We start from the raw sequence: 26,241 nt of genomic DNA on the forward strand, positions 1-26,241 counted from the left end.
AAATGAAAACATAAACGTCCAAAAACCTTTAAGACAAGCAGTTCTAAGAGGGAAATATATAGTGATACAGATCTACCTCAAGAAGCAAGAAAAAGCTCCAATAAATTAGCTTACCTTAAACCTAAAATAATTAACAAAAGAATAAACAAAGCCCAAGGAGAGTAGAAAGAAGGAAAAAATGGAGTTCAGAGAAGAAATAAATGTTATACAGATGAAAACAAAAACATAAAACCAATAGAACAGATCAATAAAAGCAGGAGCTGGTTCTTTGAAAAGAAACAAAATTGATAAGCCCTTAGCCAGATTCATCAAGAAAAAAAGAGAAATGACTCATAAATAAAACCAGAAATGAAAGAGAACAACTGACACCAGAAATTTAAAGATTATAAGAGAACAATGTGAAAAATCATGCCAAAATATTGGACATCCTAGAAGAAATGGAATTGCCAGAAACATATAATCTTCCAAAGTGAATCAGAAAGAAATAGAAAATCTTAACAGACCAATTTCTAGTAACAAAATTGAATCATTACTTTAAACTACCAAAAAATAGAAGTCTAGGACTGGATGGATTCACAGGTAACTTCTACCCAACATTTTAAGAAGAGTTAATACTTATTCTTCCCAAACTATTCCAAAAAAATAGAGGAAGAAAAGCTCCCAAATTCATTCCACAAGGCCAGTATTACCATGATACCAAAACCAGACAAATACACAAAAAAGAAAGGAAGGGAGGAGGGAAGGAAAGAAGAAAGGAAGAAGGGAAAAGAAAAGAAGGATGGAAACTATAGGTCAAAATCCTGGATGAACATAGTTGCAAAAATCACCAATAAAATATTAGCAAACCACGTTCAACAATACATTGAAAGGATCACTCAGTATTTCCAAATGGGATTTATTCTGGGGATGCAGGATGGTTCAGTATTTGCAAATCAATCAACATGATAAACCATACCAACAAAATATAAGATAAAAATAATATGATTATTACCTCAGTACATGCAGAAAAAGCATTAACAAAATTCAACATCAATTCATGTTAAAAAGGGAACATACCTCAACATAATAAAGGCCATCTATGAAAAAAAGTCAATATCATATTCAATGGTGAAAAACTGAGAGCTTTTCCTCTGAGACCAGGAACAAGACAAGGATGTCCTTTCTTAATACTTTTCTAGTACTACAGCATAGTTCTAGATAGACATCCTAGCCACAGCAATCAAACAAGAAAAATAAATGAGGCATCAATATCAGTAAGAAAGAAATTAAACAGTCATTATTTGCAGATGACATGATACTGTACATAGAAGACCCTAAAGACCTTACCAAAAAACTATTAGAAGTAATAAATAAACGCAATAAAGTATAAGGATGCAAATTAATACCCAGAAACCAATAACATTTCTATACACTGATAATGAAGTAGCTGAAAGAGAAAATAAGAAAAAAAAACTCTATAATCACACAAAAAAGAATAAAATACCCAGGAATAAACTTAACCAAGGAGATGAAAGACATGTATTCTGAAAACTATAAAACATTGATGAAAAAAATTAAAAAGATGACACAAACAAATGGGAAGATATTCCATGCTCATGGATTGGAAGAATTAATATTTTTAAAATGCCCATACTTGCAAATACAATCTAAATATTCAATGCAGTCCCTATCAAAATACCAATAGCATTTTTCACAGAATTAGAACAAATAATCCTAAAATTTGTGTGGAAGCACAAAAGACCCCAAATAGCCAAAACAATATTGAGAAAGAGCAAAGCTGGAGGTGTTATACTTCCAGACTTCAAGATATACTACAAAACTATAGTCAAAATGGCATGGTTCTGGCACAAAAACAGATACATAGATCAGTGGAACAGAATAAAGAGCCCAGAAATAAACCCATGCTTATATAGTCACTTAATCTGTGACAGAGGAGGAAAGAATATACAATAGAGAAAAGACCACCTCTTCAATTAATGATGCTGGGAAAACTGGACAGCTACATGCAGAAGAATGAAACTGAACCACTTTCTTATATCATACACAAAATAAACTCAAAATGGATTATGGACCAGGGGTCCCTGGGTGGCTCAGCGGTTTAGTGCCTGCCTTCGGCCCAGGGTGTGATCCTGGAGTCCCGGGATCGAGTCCCACATCAGGCTTCCTGCATGGAGCCTGCTTCTCCCTCTGCCTGTGTCTCTGCCTCTCTCTCTCTCTCTCTCTCTCTCTGTCTTTCATGAATGAATAAATAAATAAAATATTTTAAAAAATGGATTGTGGACCTAATGTGAGACCTGAAACCATAAAAATCCTAGGAGAGAATACAGGCAGTACTTTCTCTTACTTTAGCCATAGCAGCATTTTTCTAGATATGCCCCCTGAGAAAAGGGAAACAAAAGCAAAATTAAACTACTGGAACTACATTAAAAAGCTTTTGTACAGTGAAGGGAACCATAAATAAAACAAAAAGGCAACCTATTGAATGGGAGAAGCTATTTGCAAATGATATATCTAATAAGGGTTTAATATCCAAAATATATAAAGAATTTATACAACTCAACACTAAAAATCCAAACAATCCAATTTTAAAAATGGACAGAGTAGCTGAATAGACATGTTTCCAAAGAAGACATACAGATGGCCCACAGACAAATGAAAAGATGCTCCACATCACTAATCATCAGGGAAATGGAAATCAATAGCACACATCTTGTCAGAATGACTAAAATAAAAAGACAAGAAAGAACAGTTGTTGCCAAGGATATGGGGAAAAAGGAACAGTCATAAATACAAATCAAAACCACAATGTGATACCACCTCACACTGGAAAGAATGGCCAAAATTAACAACTCCGGAAACAATGGAGGTTGGGAAGTATGTGGAGAAAGGGGAACCCTCTCACATTGTTGGTAGGAATGCAAACTAGTGTAGCTACTCTGGAAGATAGTATGGAGGTTCTTCAAAAAGTTAAAAATAGAGCTACCCTACAACCCAAAAATTGCACTACGAGGTATTTATCCAAAGGATACAAACATCGTGATTGAAAGGGGCACATGAATCACAATATTTATAGCAGCCATGTCCATAATAGCCAAACTATGGAATGAGCCCAGATGTCCAAGGACAGATGAATGGATAAGGAGAGGTGGTATCTCTCTCTCTCTGTGTGTGTCTCTCTCTCTCTCACACACACACACACAGACACACACAGGAATATTATTCAGCCATCAAAAATAATGAAATCTTGCCATTTGCCACAATGTGGAAAGAACTAGAGAGTATAATGCTAAGCAAAATAAGTCAGAGAAAGATAAATACCATATTATTTCACTTATATGTGGAATTTAAGAAACAAAACGGGTAAACATAGGGGAAGGGAAGGAAAAATCTAAAGTTTAGAAAACAAACTGAGGGTTGCTGGAGGATGGGTGGGTATTGTATGGAACTGATGAATCACTAAATTCTTTTTTTTATGATTTTATTTATTTATTCATCAGAGAGACAGAAAGAGAGGCAGAGACACAGGCAGAGGGAGAAGCAGGCTCCTCGCAGGGAGCCTGATGTGGGACTCGATCCTTGGTCTCCAGGGTCACGCCCTGGGCCAAAGGCGGCACTAAACCACTGAGCCACCTGGGCTGCCCAAATCACTAAATTCTATCTCTGAAACTAGTAATACAGTATATGTTAAATTGAACTTAAATACAAAAATTTTTAAAGATTTTATTTGACAGAAAGAGAGAGAGAAGGCACAAGCAAGGGCAAGGGGCAGAGGGAGTAGCAGGATCTCCACTGAGCAGGGAACCCAACATAGGACTTCAATCCCAGGACCCTAGGATTATGACTGGAGCTGAAGGCAGATGCTAACTGACTAAGCCACTCAGGTGCCCCTTAAATACAAAATTGTTTTTTAAAAAATGACTCATCCATTTTTTAAAAAAGATTTTATTTATTTATTCATGAGTGACACAGAGAGAAAGAGGCAGAGACATAGGCAGAAGGAGAAGCAGGCTCCCTCTAGGGAGCCTGATACAGGACTTGATCTCAGAACCCCAGGATCATGCCCTGGGCCATAGTCCCCCTACTGACTTGGTATGGAAGGCACAGAACACTTGGGGCTGCGGAAACAGCCTGTGCACGGCTCTCATCAACTCCACTGGGGAAGAGGTAGCCATGCGCAAGCTGGTGCGCTCCGTGACCGTGGTCGAGGACGACGAGGATGAGGATGGAGATGACCTGCTCCATCACCACCATGTGAGTGGCAGCCGCCGCTGAGGCCGAGCCCACACTGGGGCACCCAGCCAGGCCTCCCCTTGCCAAAAATCTTTTCATTAAAGAATGTTTTGGAACTTCAAAAAAAAAAAAAAAAGGCTCTAGGGAGCCTGATACAGGACTTGATCTCAGAACCCCAGGATCATGCCCTGGGCCGAAAGCAGATGCTCAACCACTGAGCCACCCAGGCCCCCTCTTATCCACTTTTGATGGGAATGTGAATTGGTATCGCCACTGTGGAAAATAGTGTGGATATGCCTCAAAAAATTAAAAATAGAAATACCATATGATCCAATAATTCTCCTAGTGGGTATTTACCCACAGATAATAAAAACACTGATTTGAAAAGATATATGTAGCCCTATGTATTGCAGCATATTTACAATAGCCAAGATATGGAAGCAATCTAAGTATACACTGATGGATGAATGGATAAGGAAGATATGGTGTACACACACACACACGAATATTATGCAGCCATGTGAAAGGTTGAGATCTTGCCATTTGCGATACCATGAATGGACATAGCAGGTCATATGCTGAGGGAATAGGTGAGATTGAGAAAGACAAAAACAATATGATTTCACATGTGTGGAATCTAAAAAAAAAAAAAAAGCAAATAAAAAAAAAACAAAACAAAATACAGGGGCACCTGGCTGACTCAGTTGGAAGAGCATGCAACTCTTGATCTCAGAGAGTCTTGAGCTTGCGCACCATGTTGGGTATAGAGATTACTTAAATAAATGAAACTTAAATTTTAAAACAAAAAACAGAAGCAGACCTGTAAATACAGAGAACAAACTAATGGTTCCCAGAGGGAAAGGGGATAGGGGTGTGGGAAAATGGGTGAAGAGGAGTAGGAAACACAAGCTTCCAGTTATGGAATGAATAAGTCAAGGGAATAAAAATCACAGCATAGGAAATAATAATCAATGGTATTGTAATAGCATTGTGTGGTGACAAATGGTAGCTAGGCTTGTGGTGAGCATAATATAATGTATAGAGAACTGAAGTCATTATGTTGTACACATAAAACTAATTTAATGTCTGTTACCTATACTCAATTCAAAAAAAATTTACATCAGAAGAAAAAGCAAGAGACTATTATCAGCAAAAGCAGAGAGTAGATGTTGTCCACTCCTTTATATTTTGGGAACCTCCTTTTCAGGGAAATGCTTCTCCATGATTAGTAGATACCATTCACTTCACTTCTTTTTAACTGTAAAATTCTAATTAAACACAAGCAGAGTTCTGTGGGGATTAGAGTCATAACTTCTTCAGAAGACTATTCTCTTGGTTCTTAAGTAATATCATAGTGAACCTAGACAGCAAATGTTAACTAGTAGGAATTTTCTTGGCTAAGTAGTCTACTAATATGCATATCTATATACTTGGTACCGGATTAAGAATCATGAGATCTGAGTTTAGGTTCCAAGTATGCAGCTGTTAGTTTTATAATTCAACCAGTTATTTTTTTCACATATGTAGCTATGTAGCATATGAATAGTAAATTGTTATATTCACCTCACATGCCTGTTTTAAGAATCAAGTAAAATATTGGAAAGCATTTCAAAAATTATAACTAACTATAAATATAGGCTGATAGATTCCTGCATCTCTTAAAATTTCCTAATAATTTTGTTTTATTTTGGTAACTTTGAGAATACTTCTACCTAATTTAAGTGGCACATAAAAGCAATATAAAATAATAAAATTATAGAAAATAAACTGCATTATCACCACATATTTTAGAGGAAAATACTTCTTTTTTCCTAATTTTGGCCTCTGGTCTGTGTTTGAATTGTATTTCTAATAGATTGTTTTTTTCTTTCCTAGGTACCTCTTCAGGAGACTCTCAAAAATGCCATAGAGAAATGTAAGATCTAACATTTTAAAGTTATGCTTTTCAAAACCCTGTGTTCTAATAGTTATGTAGCTAGAATGATTGTTAGCCCACAAATTCATGTGTTCATTTATTCATTGTTGGTTGAGGAATCATTTTGTGCCCAACATATTCTAATTGCTAGTGATATATTGTAATAACGAAATTGATTAAAAGCAAAATCTCTGCCTTCATCAAGTCCACATTCTAATTGGAAGGGGTGGACAATAAATAAAACAAAATCTCTGCCTTCATCAAGTCCACATTCCATTTGGAAGGGTGGACAATAAATAAGTGAGTAAATTTATAGTATTCTGTATGGTAATGAATGGTATGGAAAAAAGCAAGATGGGGGCAAGAGAGTATTGGAATGGAGGTTCACTATTTTAAGTAGTGTGGTCAGTGAGGTCATAATTGAAATTTGAGCAGAGACTTAAAGAAGGAGACAGAGCAAGATATGTGACTCACAGGAGAAAAAAAAAGTATTCCAGGTAGAGGGAATGGCTGGAGCAAGGCCCTGAAGCAAGAAGGCCTAGATTCTAGGAGTAGAGTGTGGGAAGAGGAGAAAGGAGAAGTGACAGAAGAACCAGAGGACATATCACAGAAGATATTTCAGGTGAATATGAGTGGATTGGAAAGCCTTCAAAGATTTAGAAGGGTGACAATATAACTTAGGTTTTAAAAGAATCACCCTGGCTACTGTGTTGAGAATAGATTATGAAGAGACAAGGCGTTAGGGAAATTGTAGGAGACTATTGTCCTAATATTGGACCAGAGTGGTAAGAGTAAAGGTAGAGAGATCAGATTTTGGATATATTTTGAAAGCAGGACTAACAGGATGGATTCTTATTCACTGATGTACTGAATGAGCATGAAAGTAGTCAAGACTGATTCCACAGTTTTGGCTTGAGCAACTAGAAGGATGGTGTTGCCATATATTAAGATGAGAGAAATTGAGAAGTATTATGGGGCAAAGATCAAGAATTTGGATTGGGGCATGTAGACTGAAGGTTGAGGCATATGTGAGAGAGAGAGTATCTTAATTGAAGGAGATGGTCACAGTCTGGATCATGAATGGTCTTAAGGGCTGGCATTTTTATTTTCTTGAATGTGATGAGAGTTTGAAAGATTTTCAGTAGGACTATAAAATATAACAAAAATTTAAAACATTTTAATATTCAAAATTTGAAAGAAATTTGCAAAAAATTCATACAAGTTTAAGAGCAAAGTGAGGAGACACCATCAAGAAAATGAAAAGACAATCCATAGAATGGGATAAAATATTTGCAGATTATATATCTGACAGGGACTTGTATCCAGAATATGTAAAGAATTCTTAACAACCCATAATAAAAGGAAAAATAATTCAATTTAAAAATGAGCAAAGGATCCAAACAGGCATTTCTCCATAGAAGATATATAAGTGACCAATGAACACATGAAAAAATGCTCATATCATTATCCATTAGGGAAATGCAAGTCAACTTGAATGAGAATCACTTCACACCCACTAGGATGGCTATAATTAAAAATACTGGTAGTAACTTCGTGTGAGGCATGGAAAAATTGTATAATTAAAAATACTGGTAATAACATGTCGTGTGAGGCATGGAAAACCAGTACATTGCTGGTGGAAATTTAAAATGAAGGCGCTTTGAAAAATAGTTTGGCAGTCCCACATAATGTTACATGTGACCCAGCAATCAACTCCTGGGTATGCATACCTGAGAAAAATAGAAATGCATGTCCACACAAAAACTTGTGCATGAATGTTGACTGAAACTTTACTCATGATAGCCAAAAAAGTAGTAACAGTCCAAATGTCCATCTACTAATGAATGGACAAATAAAATGTGGTATATCTATATGGAATATTATTCCATAATAAAAAATTAAATTCTGATACATGCTACAATGTGGATGAACCCTGGACATATTCTAAATGAAAGAAGCTGGTCACATAAGATCACATATTTTATGGTTGTGTCTATATGAGGTATCCGGAATAGATAAATCTGAACAGACAGCAGGTGAATGATTGCTTAAGACTAGGGTGGTTGGGGAGAAATAAGAACTGACTGCTTGATGGGTACAGGGTTTCTTTTTGAGGTGATGAAATTGTTCTAAAATTAATTGTGATGACAGTTACACAACTCTCTGAATATATTAAAAGCCATTTAATGTACACTTTATATGGGTTAATTGTGTGATATGTGAATTATATCAATAAAACTTAAGAAAGTTATGACTAAGGAAACCAAAGAAATATAATTTTTAATAGAAAATATAGGCAGGAAAGATAATAGACCAAAAATAAATAAGCCATGAGTGTAAAAGAATATTTTGCTCTCAGCTTTTTGAGATAGAAGGATAGATTTTTTTGTCTGTCAAATAATTATCTGCAAGTCTTACTCTCTTATAAATTGATTTTTCTCACCAGCGTTAAATAGTAGATGGTACAATATGTTATCTTCCTTGGTGGGGATTAATGGTTTAGGTATTCTTTGCTGATGAGTTTGTGGGAGTAAGGATTGCTATACTTTCGAACGTAGATTTCTGTAGAACTTATACATTGTCCAACTAAAATTCTTGCCTGTTACCACCTCTTCACAGACATATACATGATAATATTTTTTAGAATAATCACTTTTGCAACAAAGAAAAAGATGGATTGGAAGAAGTGATTAGGTTGAAGGAATGTCTATTGTAGCATTTCAAGTGAGGCATAATTAGGACCTGAACTTTATCAGCAAGGACAGCAAAAAGGAAAACTTTCAGAACAATTCAGAAGGGATAATCAGTAATTTTTCATGTTTATTTGTTAAGGGAGGTAGAGTCCAACTCAGCCCCCAGCCCTCTGATTTGAGAAACTGGATGAATGATTACTAATTTGTTGGATGAAGGTACAAATAGAAAAGCAGGAGTGAGTTGGGGTGGCAGATAATTTTAGTTTGGAAAACAATGAAATACCTACAGCACTTTGAAGAGGATATATCAGGTGGGTAGTTGGATATTCCAGCCTAGATAGCAAGGGAAAGATCCTGGACTGAAGGGATAGTTGTCACCCTAGGAAATGTGTAGAGTGAGAAAAGAATAGCATTAGTGTGAAAGCCTCCTTATAAATATGCTTGTGTCTAAGAGGTAAAAAAATTTCTGAAGCAAAAGAAATCTCTTATAGGCATACCTCGTTTTATTTGTACTTTACTGTATTGTGCTTCACTGATTTTGAGTTTTGTTTTGTTTGTTTTTTTACGAATTGAAGGTAACTGAAAATTCTGAAGGTAAATAATTAATGTCAGTAGAGAGAAATGATGATTGATGATTTTTAAATCCCTTTAACAATCTACAATGCAATATATTCTTAAGAAGGAAGGAGAAATGTTTGGATAATAATGACACCATTTTTGAACAGCTGTTAACTCTTAGCTTTTTTGACATTCTCTTTAATTAGCACATTCACAAAATTAAAATCCTATAACTTTGACATAGTATCTAAAAGAAAGGGAGTTTTGTTTATATTGTTGAAAGATACATGTAAACGCTGTTCAATGAGTATTGCCTATATATTGTATGGAGCAAATGTAATACAGTACTTGATTATGTGTATCTAATCTTATTTCCTGTCTCCCTTAATTGTTGCCCTATCTTTAAAAAATAAAATGTGCCAGTTGGATATGCAAAGAAAATATAGTTCATCTTTTTCTTTCTCTCTCTTTCTTTCTTTCTTTCTTTTCTTTTCTTTCTTTCTTTCTTTCTTTCTTTCTTTCTTTTCTTTTCTTTTCTTTTCTTTTCTTTTTTCTTTTCTTTTCTTTTCTTTTCTTTCTTCTTTCTTTCTTTATTTCTTTCTTTCTTTCTTTTCTTTTCTTTTCTTTTTAAAAGTATTTATGTTTTGATTTAGATATATTTATTTAAGAGAGAGAGCACAAACAGGGGGAAGAGCAGAGGGAGGGGTAAACAAACAGATTCTCCACTGAGTGGGGAGCCTGACATGGCGCTCAATCCCAGGACCCTAAGATCATGACCTGGGCTGAAATCAAGGGTAGGACACTTAACAGACTGAGCCACGCAGGTGCCCCTTACAGTTTTTATTTAAATTCCAGTTAGTGGGGAATCCCTGGGTGGCTCAGCGGTTTAGCGCATGCCTTCGGTCCAGGGCGTGATCCTGGAGTCCCGGGTTCAAGTCCTACATCAGGCTCCCTGCATGGGGCCTGCTTCTGCCTCTGCCTGTATCTCTCTCTCTCTCTCTCTCTCTCTCTCTCTCTATCTCTCATGAATAAATAAATAAAATCTTTTAAAAAATAAAATTAATTCCAGTTAGTGAACATAGAGTGTAATATTACTTTTGTGTGTAATTTATTTATTTTTTCAAAATAACTGACCTCAGCTTCTCATAGGGTCTCCTCTCTGTTCTCTCCTATTTAGCTGGGAAATGATGAGTTAAACTTATTAATGCCATCTATTTACTTCCAGTTCAGAGTCTCTTTTGGGTGAATGCTAAATTTTATAGTTTTTCTCTCCATTTCATATTCCTGAGGATGGCATATAAGTAGATTATCATACCTCTTGATTTGCCTGGGACAGTCCTGGTATGTGTCTATTGTTCTGATATAAATTTTAGTAGAACTCCCTTTTATTCTTGGAAAGGTGCCTATATGGATAAATGGTCACCCTAAATATAGGTGTATAGTAATAGGAGTAAGCTAGAACTGGGGGAGGGGTGAAGTTGGGGCTTTGAGTTTGTCTGGGATCTAAAAGTTGTCTTTGGACTTGTACTAATTTATGCTGCAGGTTTAAAGACTGGTTCTATACCTAGGCTGGACTCTGCTAATAAAGCCTTTGGTGAACTTATAGCCTTATTTAGGGCCCGAGATCCTCCATTGCTGATTTTTTCTCACCTTAGCTTTTGTTGCTACCCAAAACTCCTTGAGTGTCATTGAAGTCCTCAATGCAGACTTTGACTTGATTATCTTTCTGCAACCTTTGTGGTAGAGTCACCAGCAGAGCATATGCCAGGTATTTGATTCTAGTGTGAGCACCTTCTGCATTGCCCTTGGTATTTGGAACCTTGAGAACTCATTCACAATCTACAGGAATTAAGGGACTCTCAAGGAGGGCTAACTGAGGTCTCCTCTCTGAGTAGTCCAGACTCTTATTTTGATGTTGCGTTTCCACCGTGTGTGGATATTTCTACCTAGAGTGAGTTTGGCACATGCCCCCTCTGCTTTTGGCTTTCTCTGCATTTCTTCTAATGTCATTTTCCTACCTAGTACCCCCACCTCCAGATTTAGGACTTGATGGAGAGAAGTCACTTCCCTCTGTCAAACTGCTTATTTCCCAAGGCTCTGTCCCCCTTTTCTTAGTAATAATCCTCTAGTATAGAAGGCATGGAGCAGGAATCTATGTTTGATCACATCCTGAATTTTTTCTACATTCTGTAGCTAATAGTAAAACTCTGTGTTTTTCATCTACATGTTAAGAGGAACTCTAGGAATGTAGTAGGATGCTAAATGTGCCTTTCAGTTTGAACTCTAGCCTTAGAGTTTGAACTGTGATGAAAATAGATGAAAACAAAATAAAATGACAATTATTCCCATCCCCATCAGTGTAGATTTATCTATGTGCAGTTTGTAAAAGGTGGGATCAAAAATCAATCCCTCATGGTTTTGCTCATCACCAAGCTCCAAACTATTTAGGAAATAGCTAAGAATGTGCTGAAGGGATGAAATGACCAAACATATATTTCTTTGATAAGAATTATTGGTATTATATGCAAGGAGAGGGGTTGGCTTATTCCTTCACCTCAACATAAGAGAGGAAGCTCCAAGAGAACCATTTGAGAAGTTTGACATATGTTTCCTAGAACTTGGTTTCTAACTCTGAAAAGTCTAAAGGCAAGATCTGTTAGTAGTCTGTTAGATGCTTTGGAATGGGAGAATAAACAGGAAGCTAGATGTACTTTTGGAGTTTGGGACAACAAAATTTGTGCATAATACCTATAGGTCAGGTATAGATCCCACACAAGAGGGTCAGTTATGGATCATCTTGGAAAGGATCATGCCCAGTATGACTTCTTGCAAAGGACAAGGTAAACTCAGTTGAAAGAGGCTGAAAGTTCTATCATCAAATTCAAAAACTGAGATCATAAATAGCAGCAAGTGAGAGAGCCCCAAGCCTAGGTAAACCTTATCACTGAATCCTTCAAAATACTTCAGATTTGAAAGTCAACATTTGGTTATCTGTCACACCCAGAAAGTAACCAATGGCATCTTATAATAGTATCAGTCAAGATAAAGAAAGATTCTTTCTATCCCTTTTTATAATTCCTTTCCCCTATTCCAATGGCAGAAGATCCCAAAGAGTAGTTATCAAACTGGGGAGGAAAAAGAACAAGAAATGAAGAAGAAACCAACCATGGCTGATTTCTTCACTGCAGCTTTTGAGTCTAACTCTGTCCTAAGTTGAGAAAAGGAAGAAATTTGAATCAGATAATAAGAGTTTGGTGTTGTGGTATTACGCTGGGCTCTTTATTACCCCAAAATGACTGTTAACAGAAATGATCGAATACACCGAAAAGTTCATTCAGGGGTAAGAGAGTACTATTTTTGGCAGGGCGAATTTAGAGAGGAATTAGGAAAGAATAAAATTGGTTTTTGCTTACTGAATTCAATTGTTCAATAAATCAGCAAAGGAATTTAGAAAATCTTCTCACATTTGACTTTTAACACCATTGTCTTGGTAAGGACTCAGAAATCTCATTTTAGTTGTCAAAGGCTGAGCTTTGACCCTTTTGTATTCTTGTAATTCTCTAATACACATTTCAGTAGAATTGGGGGTGGTGTCATTCGTAAAAGAGAAAAGGATAAGGCTGTCTGGGTGGCTCAGTCAGTTAAGGGCTTAAGGGTCTGCCTTCAGCTCAGGTCATGATCCCAGTGTCCTGAGATTGAGCCCTGTGTCGGGCTCCCTGCTGAGCAGGGAGTCTGCTTCTTCCCCTCTTTCTCTTCCTGCCCCTCCCCCTACTCATGCTCACACTCTCTCAAATAAATAAATAAAATCTTTTAAAAAGAGAGAAAAGGATATTAATTTTTAAAAAGTATTATCTCTCATGTTACTTGAAATCATGACCACAACCCTAGGAAACAAGATTGCCATTCTTTTTACATGAATGAGGCAACCAAGAATCAGGTCAGGTTGAGTGACTCTTCTAAGGCCACTCAAGTGTGAGTAGCAGAACTGGACTTTATTGATTGTAAACATATACCTTGTCCTCTATATGTATTGTTTCACACTGAAAAATGTATGAATATATTGCCTTTTATTATTAAACTATTTTTTCATATACGTATGGAAACTTTTTTAATGAGTTATATTTTTCCTGCAGGATATTTGATAGCTTATAAATGCTTTTATAAGTATTATTTGAGGATTCCAAAAGTTACTGGAAGATTAAGAGAATAACCATTAATTTGTTCTTGTTATAGAGCGATGACATTAGCAGGCCAAAATATTTCTCCAAAACCAAAGAATACTTCACATTCAGAATCAGGTAATAAATAGTGAAACTAATCATTTTCATAATTCTGTATTTCTTTATTTTTGTGACAGTGCAGTATATTTTGAGAAAATTGGTAGCCTGGGAAATTGAGCGCTTTTTAGCTTGGTTGTATTTTAAGAATTGAAGATATGTGAAGGTAGGATGCAGGTCTTAGCTATCCCTACAATACCCATCATTAATTCATTTCATAAACATTTACTGAGTATACACTCTGTATTAGGCATTGTTATATATACTGGTGAGAAGTAATATAAATTCCTTGCCTCCCAAGTTTCTGTTGTGGGAAAAGTATAATTAATAAATAAATATAAAAAAATACATAAATAAATATATTGGAATTATGTGTAATGATTAAAAATAAAAGGGTCAACACAATGCCTTGCATTATAGACACTCAATAATTTAGTTTATTATTAGGATAACTTAGCCAAACATTTCCAACCTTATTAATCCATGTTATATCTCAGATTGCTATTTTTATTTCCCAAATCAAGTTTTATAGCATCTGTTTATGGGTAAACTGGAAGAATGACTGGTTTTACTCTTAATAGGTATTTTATTTTTTTAATAGGTATTTTAATATAAACTTTAAAAAGTTTTTTTTTGCATAATCTTCACTTTAAGAAATTATCTTAATGAGTATTTCCCTACATACCAGGTCTTATGTTAGGAATTCTTTTTTTTTAATATATTTTTTAAAATTTTTATGTATTTATGATAGTCACACAGAGAGAGAGAGATAGAGAGGCAGAGACACAGGCAGAGGGAGAAGCAGGCTCCATGCACTGGGAGCCCGACGTGGGATTCGATCCCAGGTCTCCAGGATCGCGCCCTGGGCCAAAGGCAGGCGCCAAACCGCTGCGCCACCCAGGGATCCCATGTTAGGAATTCTAAGTAAAAATGATTAAAATAATTGCTATTTTGAGGTAAATTAAATAAGTGATAAAAACTAAACTTGTAAAAGCACACATCTTTTTAAGGAGTGGCTAGCATCTACTACTCTGGAGGGTGAACATTAGAAGGGAGATTTGTTTTATAGCAAGAGTAAAGGGCATTTGTGAACAAAAGGAGAGGTTATAAAAAGAAAAGTGGTAAGGGTACTAAAAACAATCATGATTTTACTTAGGTCTTGCCCAATAAAAAGTTGCTTTGGCTGTAGAAAATATTATTTATAAGGCCTGATAGTAAGGGAGAATAGTGATTCTGGAATTATGTATGCTTTTGTATTACTTTTATGCGGTTGATTGACTTGAAATTTAAAATTAAATCACATCTTGCTCAGGAGGTATTTTTTACCTCCTTAATTCAACAAATCCCTCTTTATTCCAGTTGTGTGTCACGTTCTTTACTAAATGTTAAAAAATAGTCTAATCATACAAACAAATAAATAAGAAATTACTTTTCAGGTACCTCCTGCTCCTTTTCAATCTTATCTACCACTATTAGCAATTACATAGGGGAGTTCTTCAAGGCTGGTTCCTAGATTTAAATCTTTTTAAATGGGATCCCTGGGTGGCGCAGCGGTTTGGCGCCTGCCTTTGGCCCAGGGCGCGATCCTGGAGACCTGGGATTGAATCCCACGTCGGGCTCCCGGTGCATGGAGCCTGCTTCTCCCTCTGCCTGTGTCTCTGCCTCTCTCTCTCTCTCTGTGACTATCATAAATAAATAAAAATTAAAATAAATAAATAAATAAATCTTTTTAAAATTTACTCCCAGGAATCTCTGGGTGGCTCAGCGGTTTAGCGCCTGCCTTCGGCCCAGGACGTGATCCTGGAGTCCCGGGATCGAGTCCCACATCAGGCCCCCTGCATAGAGCCTGCTTCTCTCTCTGCCTGTGTCTCTGCCTCTCTCTCTCTCTCTGTGTCTTTCATGAATAAATAGATAAAATCTTTAAAAAAAAATTTACTCCCTGATATGTATAGTGTCCTACAAAAAGCAAAGTTTCCAAGTTTTCTCTCAATGCAGACTCTTCTCTGAGACTACAACCCTTATATGCAGCTGCTGCCTCAACATCTCCTCTTGGTTGTTTCAGAGACACCTCATCACACCATTCATTAATTCCATTCATTCAACAAGTATTTATTAATCACCTATAGTGTGACATAAAGTATTTTAGTTGCTGGGGAAAATGACAGAGTCCTTGCCCTAACAGAGTTATGTTATAGTAGAGAAAGAAAGACACTAAACAGTTAAACAAATACATATACAACAACATCAGAAATATGAGTATTGAAGAAAGGTAAAGTGGGTAAAAACAGAGTGTGACTATGGATGCTATTTTAGACAAGGTAATAGGATAGGCCTTTCTGAGATTACATTTGTATAGAGCTTGAATGAAGTGAGAGAGTGGGTCATGTGAAAATCTGTGACAGACCATGCTGGGCAAAGGGAACAACAAGAGAAAAGGCCAGGAGATGGGAAAGAGCTCTGCGTGTTTGAAGAATAGAAAAGAGATTAGTATGACTATGACTGGAACAAAATTAGTAAAAAAAAAAAAAAAAGAGTACATTTGTGTTTAGGGGGGTAATCAAGTGGTATAATGTAGTCTCCTATGCTATCATAAGAAGTAGGGATTTTATTCTAAGTGTGACAAGAAACACATCTCAGAGCAAAGGGATGACTTAATTAGATACATATTTTAGAATTATCACTGTGGCTACCATATGGAGAATAAACGAAGAGGGCAAGTGAAAGCAGAGACCCTGTTAAACTATTGTGGTGGTCAGAAAATAGTATATGAGACTAAGTGGTAGCAGTTGTCTGATTTGGAATACAACTTAAAGCAGATGTGCCGGGATTTTCTGATGATGCTGGATATTGGATAAAAGAGAAACATAGAAGTCAAAGATGAGTCTAAAATAATTGGTTTAAGCAAGTGGAAGAATGTTGGTATTTCTTGCAATAGGAGCACTGGAGTACAGAGCAAGTTGGGAGAATGATTAAGAGAATTTGGTTTCAACATTAATAGCTGAATTGAAAAGCTATTGAAATAATTCAAAGGGAATTCTCATGTTGACTTAAAGCAAGGTACCAGTGTTAAAAATAAAGAAAAGCCAAATTTGCGGTATTTAGTAACATTGGCACATAGCAGACTAGATATTAGTTGCTTGGATAGAGCCTGGAGAGTGAAAAAAAAAAAGTCAGGAATGAAGAGGAGCCATAGAAGGGACCAGAGGGGAAAATGTTCATGTTTGTTGTACTGTTGTCCAGTAAGTTAGGACAAAGGTTTTGTTCATAATGGTGGGACCTGAAACTAGATTGCTATGGGTCTGGGAATAAACAGGAGGAGAGGAAGTTATGTTAGTATATGTGGACAGCTCTTTGAAGAAACATGCCTGTGGAGAAGAGGGAGAGAGGATGTAGCAGGAAGGAGTATGGGATGCAGATAAAGTTTTTGATAAGATAAAGGAGTTCTGACTATATTCTATATACTGATCGAAATTTTGCAGTATAAAGAGAGAGCCTGAAAATATAGGAGAGTGGAAATGGAAGGATAATTAATGAAGAATTTTAATCACATGCAACTATCTGTGCTAATTAAAAACTAAATATTTGACATAGAGCTTATTTACTCCTGTGAAACCTGGAGCTCTTGTAAAGCTCTGTCTATACCAACAGGTTATTCAAGACATATATAAGTTTTTCTTCTAAAACTATTTCAAAGACACAGTCATTAAAATCAGGGTGAGTTTTTTTTCCCCAAATTTGAGTTCTGTTTTCTGTACTTGTAGTTAGTGGAGGTTAGATAATTAAAATATTGAAACATCTTTTTTCTTTACAGATAATGCAGCTTGTGAAGTTTTACTTGCTGAGAAAACTCATCCTTCAGCCCCTGAAAAAACAAAGAAAAAAGCAAGTGTTGAAGTGGAATAACTACATAAATCATAAATTTCATTAATACAGGACATATTTTAACCAACAATTTTATAGGAATTATTTTCCAGCTATTTGAGTCAATAATTTCAAACAGTTTTTCAATTTAGTAATTATATTATATTACTGTTGCATGAATATATACTCTATATAAGTTTAATGAAAGAGAATTAAAGTTTACAGTTTTTCCAAATTCCTTTTGGATAATTGGATGTCTATTAAACATTAATTTAAGGTAAAAATAAGACACTTGCTATGTAACCAGAGCAGTGTTTTATACTGAGGAGAATTTGTGATTTACTACTTTAGACCTAGAATCTAGAGGTCTTTGGGGAAAAAACTGAGCTTTATTTTGCATACTAGGAGCTACTCTTTGAGTGACTAGTCAATGCTAACCATTATTCTAAGCACTTTTTATAAATCATATCTTTTCCTTATAGCATTCCTACCAGCTGAATTTTTGGTTTGTTTTGCTTTGTTTTCACCTACTTTAGAGCTGAAAAAAAATGAGATTTAGATATTAATTAGTATATTTGAGGAGTTTGTGGCCAGTGTTTCTGGATCAAATGCCTGTATTCTTTCCACTACACTTTACTGTCATTATATACATTGGGTAAAAAAAAAATTGAAAAGGTCTAGAATCCAGTAGGAAGTTTCAGATATTTTAGGTGCAAGATTGTGGTGGCTTTGATGAAGATTTTTTGTAGGAGAGATGGTAAATATGCATGAATTCAAAGTAATTTTGCCTGTAGAGTCCATCAATTAGAGATAGAAGATGTAGGAATGAGATGTCAAAAAAGACTTTTGAGTTTCTGTCTTAAGCAGCTTTGGTGGGTAAAAGTACTATTTAGAGTGATAGGAGAGGCAGGAGGTTTGAGGGTATACAAAAATGAAAATGTTGGAAGAACTATTGGCTATAAATCTGCAAATCAAGGACACCTGGGTGGCTCAGTGGTTGAGCGTCTGCTTTTGACTTAGGGCGTGATCCCTAGGTCTGGGATAGAGTCCCATATTGGGCTTCTGCAGAGAGCCTGCTTCTCCCTCTGCCTATGTCTCTGCCACTCTCTCGCTGTCTCTCGTGAATAAATAAATAAAATCTAAAATAAAAATCTGCAAATTAGGAAAGCAGAAGAGGAGTATACAGTGTTAACAGATACTTTTAAGTTTATAGAAATACATGAAAGCACCAGAGAAAGAATGAGTATCTACAGAGTGAGGATGAGAAAAGGGTCCAGGATCATTCCTTGGAATACTCTATATTCAGTTAGAAAAGAGTGGACAGAGAAAAGGAGGAAAATAAACAGAATGCAGTATCATAGAAGCCAAGAGACAAGAACATTTACTTCTAAAAGGAGGAGTGGTTAACAATCCTGAATGTTGCTTGGAATCCCGGTCTTATAAAGAACTTTGCAAACTTGGAGGGCATCCAGTTTCTGGTCTAGCATGTAAGGAACTTAGAAGTCACCACTCTGGCCTAACAAGTAAAAATCTGAACATAGGGGCACCTGGGTGGTACACTTGGTTGAGTGTCTGACTTTTGGTTTCAGCTTGGGTAGTGATCTTGGGATCGTCGATCAGCCCTGATTTGGGGTCTAGGATCCATGCTTGATATTCTCTCTCCCTCTGCTCCCACCCTCTGTTTGCATACTCTCTCTCTAAAATAAATGAATACATCTTTAAAAAAAAAACAAACCTGAGCACAGTTAAAAACCAACAAGACTTTCTAGATATGTCAGATTAAAAAAGGTCTTAGGTCAAAGTGCTGAACTAATACTTGGAAAAACAGACAGGTGGATGCAGAGAATCATTACTTATTAGAGCCAAAACACTTGAACAAAAACCTCCCAGAGAACCAGCGCTGGGTGTATTTGATGAGTTGCTGGTGTATTTGATGAGTTGCTGGAGGCTCAGTGAGGACACCACTCAGGGTTAAAAACAAGACAGACACAGTCATCAGGGGGCCTTGACACTTTTGTGAGTTTTTTATCTTTAGGAAGGACCTTTACCAGATCTCACAGTCATGTCTGAGAAAAATCCCCTTATGCTTTTGGTAGTGGGAAGGGGAAAAGAACTGTTCTGAAATATACTAGAATATTCTGTTCTTAACAAAGTCTTCCCTCAGAAGAAAATGTTTCACTAGAGTCTAACTTGTTGGGGTTTTAGTAGAGTCTAACCTACCTTGGGGAAGGGAAATATTCAACTTCAGCCACCTCTGTTTTTTCAAATGAGGAAAGGAAAATACTCTGATTCCAGCTCCCTCTAGCTTTCCACATGGGGGAATGGAAATACCCATATACAGCTCTGTCTAGTTGTCCTGTCCCACCTAAGGAGGTGTGTGGACTAGGAAATACTGCTGAATTTTACCTTCCAATGGCACAGGCTCAACAAAAAAGACCTAATCATAGCACTATGACTTACACCTTGCCAATATATTACTAATGGCCGGTTCAGCACAGTTCCCATTACCCAGTACATCTTGTCTACCTTTTAGTAAAAAATTACAAGGCTTATTAAAAGGCAAGAAACACAGTTTGAGGAGACTGAATAGATATTGGAACCAGAGTCAAATGTGGTGGTAGTATTAGAATGATCAAACCAGAATTTTAAATAACTATTATTTTTTATAAAGATCTTAATTATTTATTTGAGAGAGAGAGAACATGAGCAGGGGGAGGGGCATAGGGAGAGAGAGAGAAGCAGACTCCCTGCTGACCAGGAAGCCCAATGCAGGGATCTATCCCAGGACCCTGGGATGATGACCTGAGCCAAAGGCAGATGTTCAACCAACTGAGCCACCCAGGTGCCCTTAAATAACTATTATTAATATGCTAAATGCATTATAGGAAAAAGTAGACAACATGCAAGAACAAGTAGATAATATAGACAGAGAATTGAAAATTCTTAGAAAGATAAAAAAAAGAAATGCTAGAGATAAAAAATACTATAGCAAGAATGAAGAATGCCTTTGATGGATTTATTAGTAGACTGGACATAGCTGAAGAAAGAATACCTGAGTTTGAGGATATGACACTAGAAGCTTCTAAATCTGAAAAGCAAAGAGAAAAAAGACTGAAAAAAAAAAGAACAGAATATTAAAAAAATATGGAACAACTACAAAAAGTATGACATACACATAATTGAAATTCCAGAAAGAGAAGAAATAGAGAAGGAACAGAAACAATGTTTGAAGCAATAATGACTGAGAATTTCCTAAAATTAATGTCAGATACCAAACAATGGATTCAGGAAATTCAGAGAACACCGAGCAGGATAAATGCTTTCAAAACTATACCTAGATTTATCATATTCAAACATAAAGAAAAAAGTCTTGAAAGAAGCCAGAGGGAAAAAAACACCTTGTTTATAGAAATAGAGCAGAGGTAAAAATTACAGATCTCTCCATAGAAACCATCATGCAAGAAGAGTGAAGAGAAATATTTAAAGTCCTGAGAGAAGAACCCACCAACATAGAATTCTATACCCATGAAATTGTGAAGTAGAATTAATGACTTTCTAATGTGAACAAAAATTATAATTTGTTGCCAGTAGGCTTGCCTTTAAAAAATATTAAAGGAAGTTTTTCAGGGAGAAGGAAAATAACATGTCAGTATAGGTTTAACTATCTTAATAAATGTAGCACTGTGGTACATTATGTTAAATAAGGGAGGTTGTACATGTAGGGTCAAGGGCTATATGGGAACTCTACATTTTGCTCAGTTTTGCTGTGAAACTCAAACTTCTATTAAAAAATTCGTTAAATTTTAAAAAGTCAGTTGCATTCAGAGTCAAGAAGGAAACTGACTTTAGTAAGAATTTTAGTGGACTGCTGAGAGGCAAGCCAGATTGGAATAGATTGAAAAGTTAACAGAAAAGAAGGAAATATAAAATATAAAAAGAACTAAATTTGGATACCAACAGCATAAAACATATGTGGAGATGGGGAGTAAATGTGTAGGACATTTTTATGCAAATGAAATTATCAGCTTAAAATAGACCATCCTAACTATTTTGAAAGCCCTATGGCAATCCAAAGCACAAGTCTTAAAGAGACGTACACATGGTAAAGAGAAAAAAGTCAAAGCACACCACTACAAAAAAAAAAATCAATTCACAAAGACAGCAAGAAAGGAAGATAAGAATAAACATGTACAGAACAACCAGAAAGCAATTAAAAAATGATGATAGTCCTTACTATCAATAAGTTATTATCTATCAAGAACTACTTTAAGTTAAATGATTTAAATTTGCCATTTAAAAGACAAAAAGTGGGAGAATAAGAAAATAGCCCAACTATATGCCTATATGCTGCCTACAAGAGATTCATTTAAGTTTTGTTTTATTTTGTGAGCAGGAGCCTTGAACTCATGATGTTGAGATCAAGAATCATACACTTAACCAACTAAGCCACCCTGGTGTCTTATAGATTTGCTTAAGGTTTAAAAATAATTAAGCTAAAAGTGAAGGTATGGAAAAAATTATTCCATGGTAGTGGAAAATAGAAGAGATAGATCAGGAGTAGTTATACTTAATATATCAGACAAAATAGGTTTTAAGTTAAAAGCTATAATAAGAGACAATGTTATTACATAATGATAAAGGGGCCAATTCATCAAGAGGGTATAACAGTTGTAAATATATAAACATCCAATACCAAAGCACCTAAACATATTAAAAAGTCTGAAGGCAGAAATAGACAGCAGTGCAATAGTAGTAGAATACTTTAATACCCTAGTATTCAACAATAAATAGAATATCCATACAGAAAATCATCGAGGAGATAATGGATTTGAACAATTTAGACCAAGTGGACCTAACACACATATAACAAACATTTCATTCAACAACAGTGGAATCTACATTCTTGTCAGTGTACATGGAACATGCTCCAGGATAGATCACATGTTGCATCACCAAACAAGTTTTAACAAAGTTAAGAGGATTGAAATTATATCATGTATCTTTTCTGACATATGGTGTGCTAATAGAAATTTATAACAAGGAAAGGAGAAAAATTCACAAATATGTGAAAATTAAACAGTACATTTGTGAACAACTAATGAGTCAAAGAAGAAATCAAGAGCTATCAAAAAAAAAAATCTTGAGACAAATGACAATGGAAATACAACATACCAAAACTTATGGGATGCTGCAAAAGTAACCTAAGAGGGAACTTTGTTGTGACAAATATCCATATTAAGAAAAAATTAGGATCTCAAACATGCAACCTAACCTTCTATGGGAAGGAATTAGAAAAAGAACAAAGTCCAAAGCAGAAGAAAACAAAAATAAGAAATAAATGAAATAGAGATTAAAAAGACAAAAAGAATCATTAACAAAACTAAGAGTTGGGGTTTTTTTTATTCATAAATTTATTTTTTATTGGTGTTCAATTTGCCAACATATAGAATAACACCCAGTGCTCATCCCGTCAAGTGCCCACCTCAGTAAGAGTTGGTTTTATTAAAAGATAAACAATTGAAAAACTTTTATCTAGTCTAAAAAAGAAAGAAATGGCTCATTAACAAAATTATAAATGAAAGAGGAGACATTATGGTTCATACCACAGAAATACAAAGAAACATATCAGGCTACTATAAATAATTATATACCAACAAATTAGATAACTTAGAGGATATGGATAAATTCCTAGGAACAGAAACTTACCAAGACTAAATCATGAAGTAATAGAAAATTTGAACAGACAATAAAAAGCAAGGAAATTGAATCAGTAATAATAAACCACCCAGCAAATAAAAGGGACCAGATGACTTCGCTGGTGAAGTCTACCAAATGTTTAAAGAAGAATTAATTCCAATCCTTCTTTAACTTTTCTAAGAAATTGAAGAGGAAGGAACCCTTCCAAACTCATTTTACAAGGCCAGAATTACTGTGACGCCAAATCCAGGCAACAACACTGAAAGAGGGACACCTGGGTGGCTCTGTGGTTGAGCATCTGCCTTTGGCTCAGGGCATGATCCTTGAGTCCTGGGATTGAGTCCTGCATCGGGCTCCCTGCATGGAGCCTGCTTCTCCCTCTCTCTCTCTCTCTCTCTCTCTCTCTCTTGGAGTCTCTCATGAATAAATAAATAAAATTTAAAAAAAAACACTGAAAGAAAAGAAAATCACAGACCAATATCCCTAATAAACAATAGATGTAAATATCCTCAACAAAATACTAGCAAACCAAATTCAAGAGCATGATGAAAAGATTATATGCCATGATCAAATAGGATTTATCCCTGAGATTCAAGAATAGTTCAACATAAAATCAATTAATATAATAACCCACATTAACAGAATGAAGGATAAAAATCATATGATCATTTCAATAGGTGCAGAAGAACATTGGACAAAGTTCATCCTTTCATGATAGAACTGTTCAACAAATTGGGTGTAGAAGGAATTACATCAACATAATAAAGCCTATATATGACAAGTGTACAGCTTACATCATACTCTACAGTGAAAAGCTGAAAACCATTTGCCTAAGGTTAGGAATAAGAAAAGATGTTCACTTTTGCCACTTCTGTTCAACATGGTACTTACTGCAAGTTTAACCAGAGCAATTAGGTGATTGCTCTGAGAGAAATAAAAATCATCCATATAAGAAAGGAAGAAACAAAATTATCTGTTTGTAGATGGCATGATCTTATTTAATGAAAACCCTAAAGGCTTCACTGAAAAACTGCCAGAATAAATAAATTTAGTAAAGTTATAGAATACAAAATCAACATACAAAAATCTGTTGTGTTTCTATACACTAGCATGAAACTATTTGAAACAAATTATGAAGCAATTCTGTGAGATAAGAAAAAAAATATACATTGGTTTCTGTCCCCATTTCCTGGCATCGGGCTCTTAAACACTTGTAATTTCCTAAGTGATAAGAACACCAGGAGCATCTCTTGTTTTATTATTTAGTGTTTTTTGCCTCATCCCTCACACAGGGCTCCTAAAATCCTTCCAATTCCTAATTGATAAGAATACTAGAGGATCTTTTTGGGGTGCCTGGGTGGCACAGTCCGTTTGGTGCCCACTCTTGGTTTTGGCTCAGGTCTTGATCTTGTGGTTGTGAGATCAAGCCCCACATCAGGCTCCATGCTCAGTGTGAAGTCTGCTTGGGACTCTCTGTCCCTGCCTGCTCTCTCTCTCTCTTTAATAAATAAATAAATCTTTAAAAAAATACTAGAGGATCTTTTGGTCATGCAACAACTCTGAGTGGACTCCTAGTTGGCTCCTGGGTAGAGGTTGGTCATCAGAAAGATCAAGCCATAATTAGATGCTTGAAAATTTCAACCCAGCCACCCCCTTCTCTAAAGAGGGGAAAGGGGCTGGGATAAAGTTAGTTACTGATTATGCCTACATGAGGAACCTCCATACAAATTCCAATAATAGGGGATTTAGAGAGCTTCTAGATTGAGGAACACAACCATATCAGGAAGGTGACAGATCAGAACTCCATGGTGGCAGATGTTCCTAACTCAAGACCCTCGCAAACCGCATTCTATGTATCCTTTATCATATCCTTTAATAAATTAGTAAATTTAAGTAAGTGTTTCCCTGGGCTATATGAGCTTCTCTAGCAAATTATTTGAACCTGAGGATGGGGTGATGGAGGCTTCCAATTTTTAGCAAATTGTACAGAAGTTGAGGATAATCTGGGGACCTACTACTTGTGATTGGCATCTGAAGCAGGGTGGGACTTGAAGTCTTGTGGGACTGAACCCTTAACCTATGGGATCTGACCCCATCTCCAGGTAGACAGTGTTAGAGTTGAGTTGAATTGTAGGACACCTAGCTGGTGTTGCCGAAATTTTCTGGTTGTGGGGAAACTTCCAAACACATTTAGTAACCAGAAGTACTGAAGTATAAGTAGTAAAGGACACTCACAAGAGAAAAATTCACCAGAGGGAAGACTGTGGTTTTTCCTTTAAAACTCCCATCCAGAATCTCATCAAAAACAGTAAAATACTTAGAGATAAATTTAACCAAGAAGATAAAAGACCTGTATACTGTAAACTCTAAGACATTGGTGAAAGAATTGAGGAAGACACAAATAAATGGAAAGATATCCCATGTTTTTAGATTGGATGAATTAATATTATGAAAATGTCCATCCTACTCAAAGCAATCTACAGAGCCAGTGTAATCCCTTTCAAAGTTCCAATCACATTTTTCTCAGAAATAGAAAAAGTATCCTAAAATTTGTATGGAACCACATAAGACTCTAAATAGCCAAACCAATCTTGAGAAAGAACAAAGCTGAAAAGTATCACATTTCTTGGTTTCAAAATATGTTTCAGAGCTACAGAAATGGAAACATATGGTACTGGCATAAAAAGAGGCACTTAGACCAGTAGAACAGAATAGAGAGAACAGAAATAAATCCATGTGTATACAGCCAACTGATTTTTGACAAAGGTGCCAAGAACACAAACTGGGGAAGGGATAATTTCTTCAATAAATGCTAATGGAAAAGTTGGATATCTAAATGCAAAAAAAAAAAAAAAGATACAGGACCCCATTTTTATGCCACTCAAAAAATTAAGTCAAAATGGATTAAGGACTTAAATGTAAGATCTGAAACCATAAAACTCCTAGAAGAAAACATAGGGAGAAGCCTTCTTGACATTGGTCTTGGCAATGATTTCTTTGATAAGATACC

General features: G+C 35.8%; 1 protein-coding gene across 2 annotated transcripts in view; it reads left to right on the plus strand.

Moving 5' to 3' along the window:
* The window catches only part of MEIKIN (meiotic kinetochore factor), a 44,356-nt gene extending 23,628 nt beyond the window's left edge, over window positions 1-20,728 (plus strand). For both annotated transcript variants that reach the window (XM_025994961.2, XM_072731836.1), the window contains 3 exons: window positions 6,106-6,145; window positions 13,630-13,694; window positions 17,485-20,728. In XM_025994961.2, coding sequence (XP_025850746.2) covers window positions 6,106-6,145; window positions 13,630-13,694; window positions 17,485-17,576 — 197 coding nt within the window. In that variant the 3' untranslated portion in view covers window positions 17,577-20,728. The remainder of the gene's footprint in view (window positions 1-6,105; window positions 6,146-13,629; window positions 13,695-17,484) is intronic.
* The last annotated feature ends 5,513 nt before the right edge of the window (window positions 20,729-26,241 follow it).

The sequence above is a fragment of the Vulpes vulpes genome, chromosome 12, assembly GCF_048418805.1.
Source record: "Vulpes vulpes isolate BD-2025 chromosome 12, VulVul3, whole genome shotgun sequence".
Classification (NCBI taxonomy): domain Eukaryota; kingdom Metazoa; phylum Chordata; class Mammalia; order Carnivora; family Canidae; genus Vulpes; species Vulpes vulpes.